Genomic DNA, 6,043 nt, shown 5'->3' with positions numbered 1-6,043 from the left:
AACTTCCAAGGGCGTGTCACAAATTCATTCACAAACGAGACGTGTGGGAGTGACGCACTCTAGCTCAAAGTGTCAACAACTCACATTGTTCACATGGGCGGGTGCTAGCTCGTTCACAACAGGGCAAATAAAGCCACTGCCATCACTAGGAAGTTGTCCATGTGTGTGTGTGGGAGAGTGTGTGTGTAGTGTTGGGTAGTGATGGGTGATTTGGATGTTTTTAAGCATGCATGGAATTGAATGGAAGCTATTGGATGGATGATGGGCACACCAATAGGGCAAGGGGGATGCATGCATGGGGTGATGTTGTTATGCAGAAGATAAGGTTCTTCGTATTAAAAATTATCGCTCATAGAGAGCTGATAGCTCGGAAGGTCATGGCCGCAAACGACGACGCCCGAATCTGGAACTACATCAGTTGGTTGTTGAAATTAATGAAGCCTGCCACTTGTGTGGGGTCGTCTCCCATTTTTGGGGGTTTGTCTGGATCTACACCGTCGGAGGACTAACCCTGTGGTTCAGGGAGTGTTCGGCTCTCTTCTCAGTCAAAGCTTTTTCCAGGTCCCAATTCCAGGTCAAGCTTTTTTCCACATTGGAGCTGAGGAGCGTATCTACGAGAGAATTCTACGCGGGAAGAATGAGTCGTTTCTTTTTTTTTTTTCCTGAAATTTTCTTCGTTTCCTATTTGACACTCACTCCAACTTTCATTCCTAATTTGACACTACCGTCAAATCCGTTAGCTAACGGTGTTAACTGGCTGTTAAAAAGACGTTTTTGCCCCTAGAAAAAAAAGCGGCGAAGCAAATTTGAGAGGAAAAAAAAACCTGCACCCGCCTCTGATGCATGTGCCCAGCTGCAAAAAAAGGCGCTGGTTTTTTTCCTCTCAAATTTGCTTCGCCGCTTTTTTCTAGGGGCAAAAACGTCTTTTTAACAGCCAGTTAACACCGTTAGCTAACGGATTTGACGGTAGTGTCAAATTAGGGATGAAAGTTGAAGTGAGTGTCAAATAGGGAACGAAGAAAATTTCAGGGCCAAGAAAGGAACGACTTATTTTCTCAGTGTCAAATAAGGAATTCTCCCCGTATCTATTGCTAGATGCGATGATCTGAAGAACATGCAGAGGATACACAGCATCTCGTGGCCCAAATCTCGTTGTCTATACTGCGCAAACTAAAGCCCCCTTTGGCACGGCTCATCCAAAACGGCTTCACCAGTGAAGCCAAAGCCGGTGAAGCCAGAAAAATTAGTTTTTTCCGACTTCTAGTTCATTTTAACCCCGGCTTACAAAACGGCTTCACGCTACAGTGCCTCGATTTGCGCAAAATAGATGAAGCCGAAGCCGGCATAAGCCGTGTCAAAGAGGCCCTAAGAAACGTGTGCAAACATGGATGGGATCATCAGACTTGCTACTTGATTTCCATATGAGGCAGAAAAGAGTCCATTTATTGTTTCACGGCACACACGCAAATACTCATATATGCACGCCCACTCACCCCTAGACGTACACACACCATCCTTATGACCATCTTCGAGAGAACGAGGCCCTATGAACATGTACACACACAATCTCTATGAGTACCTCAACGAGATTGATTTGAGACTGACGAGGTCACCATAGTTGTCTTGCGGTCGACATGCACGTCACACTAAAAGTAATAACGACATTACATCCTGAAATAAATTAAAAAATGCGAGCACACCGACATTAAATCGAGGACTTGAGCCTAAATGGACGGGTTACACCACATGTAACCCAACCAAGCCGAGCTACTGTCAGTTCGCATTGTTTCATATAATTCTTGTACATGCACAACTATTATCGTTAATTTAAAAATTCCAACGAATTAGAAAGTCGTTTTCTCTCGATTTTGCGATCACCGGTTGGCAACCATCAAATAATTTTTTATCAAGTGTTAATATTAAAGTTAATGAGAACCATATAGAGCAGGTTGCAAAACAAATGCACGCATCATAGAGTATATATTAGTAGTATATTTTAAATAACACATGTATAAGCATGCCTTGATTCTGACCAGCACAGCTCTAGCCAGCATGCAAGATTTGCCAGCTAACCCAGGCCACCACACAGGAGATCATGCATGATTCTACCACAGAAGATCCTGAACTGACAGTTTTTTTTATTTTGAACTTGAAAACTGATGGGGTTGCGAGTGAGAGTGACCCCACCAGCCCATCTCACACGTACTCCTCGATCACCCCAACAGTTTGTGAGCTCCTTCTGACCACCGGTCTTCTTCCTCCCATCCTCTCTTTCTTTTTCCTTTTGCCTCCTCCTCCTCTTCCTCTTCCCCACCGGCCCGCTGGCTGAAACCCTATAAAAGGCGTCCGAGTCCCACTCCCCGTCTTCCCCAACTCCGTCTCTCCCTTTTGCTTCCACGGCCCTCCTTCGATCCATCTCCTACTCCACTCAACTCGCCTTGGCGTATACAATTAATGGAGATGGTGGAGCTCCGGCGCGGGCCGTGGACGGTGGACGAGGACCTCACGCTCATTAACTACATCGCCGTCCACGGCGAGGGCCGCTGGAACGCGCTCGCGCGCGCCGCCGGTACGTTCGTCGTCGCCGATCGCCGTTCCCGTCATGGCTTCTAGTAGCTTTTCCGCATGCATGGCCGTGTGCTTCCTTTCTCTGCTTCGTGTTCCTTCTTCGACGCCTAGCTTGAAAAGAAAAAGGAAGAGGCTGGATGATGGATCGCGATTAAGTTCGTGGATTGTTTGCGTCGTCCTGCAAGTTGCCAACTTGTTGACGATTATTGGAGGACTCTAGTCGTCGCCGTCGCCACCGCCGCCGCCGCCCCGTGCCCTGTTTGATAAACTATATGAATATGGAATTCAAATAATAAAATTCTCAGCGCACGCAGATGCAGGCCGTCTCTATCGTGCGTCTGAGCGTCTCCGGTGTGCTGACGGCTGACGCCACCGGAGATGGATGGATGGATACATGTATATATAGATAGATAGAGCAAAGTAATCATTGCCGCCACCCATATGCTTCCACCGCTAATATATATATTCGCATGCATGACATAAGCAATGTGCAGAATTCAAATCAAATAAATATGGGACCCAATAAATATATATGCAACTTGCACATGTGTCCTCATAGCAGTTGAGAAAGGATGTCCAGGATTCTCTATTTGCCTATATTGTTTGCGGTTCTTTTTACAAGTTTACTTTGATTTTTTTTTTTTTTTTGTGAAAAGGTTACTTGAATTTTAGGCGTGTGTAATGTCTCTCTTAAATATCTGAGGCAATACAATACAATTGAATAATACATATGCATGCATGCAGGGCTGAAGCGGACGGGGAAGAGCTGCCGCCTGCGGTGGCTCAACTACCTGCGGCCGGACGTGAAGCGCGGCGACTTCACCGCCGACGAGCAGCTCCTCATCCTCGACCTCCACTCCCGCTGGGGCAACCGGTAATAATCATCTTCTATATTATCCACAACCAGTCCACCTTCACCTGCTTAATTTAATTACTTACTTTCTATACTAGTTTATCATCTCCTACTCCGTAATTACTTAGGTACGTTATTACAAATCCAATTAACATTAATAAATTAGTTTAACTCTGGCCAAACGTAGATCGAATTCCATCAAATATATTCTGAAACAAAAGATGGTATTTGTAGTACTTCTTAATCCTAACTAGTTGTCCTATGTATGCTGTATGCATCGGCCTTCTAACTATCCCCCGTCACTCATCACCACTAACACCACCAACCACGCGTCGACACGTGCACTGCGCGATGCAAAGTGACGCTGACGCGACGGAGAGACTCGTGTGGACGCATCATGCAGCACAAGTGGCGCCGCGCCGCTGCAGTGCGTCGTCGTACAACACGTCACGCACGCACGCTAGTAGCCGCTCTTCTGTTCTGTTCTGCCACGTGGGTGTTGACGTGGACGTGTCGAGCCTGTAGGTAGGGGAAAAAATTCGGTGCATACGGGATATACACAACATCCATGCATACACAGCTTGGATGTGCGGCATGTGTCCACCAGCAACATCCGACGCATGCAGTGCACGCTGTTGGATCGGTCAAACTGGACATGCGGTAACTATCTATCTATGGCATGTATGCATGGAGGTACGGTGGATACCGTATGTATTGATTTTTTTTCCATAGTTACAGTGTGCGTGCCTGACGCACAGGCGCACAGTGTGTCCAGCGGGCAAGCAAAGGCAACTGTGTGTGTACGTACACGGACTAACGTATTGTATCAGCTTTGCTCTCGAAAAAGGCTTACAATCGCTTTCATATTAAAAAAAAACTAAAAATGCTATCATCATCTGTCTATGCCTGCTGAGTGAGCTGACAGCCCATGGTGTAGTTTATTTAAAAAACTAAAAATGCTATCATCATCTAAAAACGCTTCTCCTTTTGTTTTCCTTTGTTTTTTCTTATGTTCCAAATTGGTTGTTTATTTAGGTAATAATCATTAATAAAATAAAAACCATGATGATTGTATAGCATATTAAGCACGTTCTGATTGGATATATCATCATTATTAATAAACAAAAATAATAATACATTAATAATAATGATAATAATTAACATATATATTGGTTCGGTTGCATGCATGCATGCAGGTGGTCCAAGATCGCGGCGCACCTGCCAGGTCGGACGGACAACGAGATCAAGAACTACTGGCGGACGCGGGTGCAGAAGCACGCCAAGCAGCTCAACTGCGATGTCAACAGCAAGGGCTTCAAGGACGCCATGCGCTTCCTCTGGATGCCCCGCCTCGCCGAGCGCGCCGCCGCCCAGGCCCAGCACCACCACCAGCTGCCGTCGCCGTTGACCCCCTGCATCATGGGCATGGCCACGGCGCCACCCTCCTCCGCGCTGATGATGATGGACGCAACCAGCAACAGCAACAGCAGCAGCTGCTCCCCCAGCAGCGCCGTCACCAGCAGCTCCTCCTGCAGCTCACTCACGTCCGAGTCCGCGCATGACGACAGCACCCGGCCGCACGCCGCCGCTGCCGCGGAGCCGCCAGCCGCGTTCACCACAGCTGACGACGACTACTGGGGAGCCGCCACGACGACGATGCCGCAGCAGCAGAACGACCACTACGACTTCTGGTCCACGGCGTCCGCGCTGCAGCATCTCACCGCCGGCGACCACCACTTCCAGCAGCAGGCCACGGACCAGGACCTCACCGGCTGGGTGCTGGGCTTCTCCGACGGCGGCATCTTGTCCGGCTCCTCGTCGGAGGACAACCTCTGGAGCTTCGACGACATCTGGAGGATGCAGTGATTGTTGTTTACGTCATTTTTGCGTGCATTGAGATCAAATCAAATGGTCAGCCACATACGAATTCAAATTCAAATTGGGGTACGGTACGGTGTAATTGATAGGACGTACGAGTACGATACAGGGGAGGCGATCCAATTGGCCCTGCTAGCTCCCAGGATATCGACGTCGCCGTCAACGCTGCAAAATGTGGAATAAACAAAGCTTGCTTTGCAAACCCCGATACCTAAAGCGAGCCGCATGCAGTTCATCATGCACCGGCCATCAGCCGTCCGGCGGCGGCGGCGGCCACGTACAGGATGGCACGGAGGCGAGAAGACGCACGTGCTCGAAGCGCCCCGTCCACGTCATCCAGCTGGGAGCTGGGGAGGTAGTCCACAGGTGGTCCACTTCTACACGGCGACACGTGGATGGGAAAAGACGACAACGCAACGCGACGGCCGGCCACGTCATGGCACGCCGGGCCGGTCCGCCTTGCCGTCCACGTCAGGGCTATGCGACCGGCGACTAGTCGTCGTCAGTCCTATCTACCACCATGCACTTGGTAGCTATCTAGTCCATATTAGCTAGACACACGACGACTATCCTCCTGCCCGTCTAACAGTCCATCAGTGCGTGATTAGCTGCGCTAATCATCGCTCGCCGGCCGGTCCCTCCTCGTCCGTCGTCTGCGGCGGCGGCGGCGGCGACGTCGCTGTTGCCACCGTCGTCGTCGTCGTGGGTGGTACGTATAAATACGTACGTCCGGGGGAAGGGGCG

The 6,043-nt window shown here is 49.2% G+C and overlaps 1 protein-coding gene across 1 annotated transcript; it reads left to right on the top strand.

Moving 5' to 3' along the window:
- The first annotated feature begins 2,236 nt into the window (after positions 1-2,236).
- LOC136483126 (transcription factor JAMYB-like) lies at positions 2,237-5,823 on the top strand. The gene is made up of 3 exons (XM_066480223.1): positions 2,237-2,569; positions 3,313-3,442; positions 4,618-5,823. Exons 1-3 carry the CDS (start codon positions 2,455-2,457, stop codon positions 5,285-5,287), a joined length of 915 nt encoding a protein of 304 aa, XP_066336320.1. The 5' UTR covers positions 2,237-2,454; the 3' UTR covers positions 5,288-5,823.
- Positions 5,824-6,043: the final 220 nt, after the last annotated feature.

This window comes from Miscanthus floridulus, chromosome 9, assembly GCF_019320115.1.
Source record: "Miscanthus floridulus cultivar M001 chromosome 9, ASM1932011v1, whole genome shotgun sequence".
In the NCBI taxonomy this organism is placed as follows: Eukaryota; Viridiplantae; Streptophyta; class Magnoliopsida; order Poales; family Poaceae; genus Miscanthus; species Miscanthus floridulus.
Note: the sequence above shows the minus strand (reverse complement) of the source record. Positions and strands in the feature narration are given on the sequence as shown.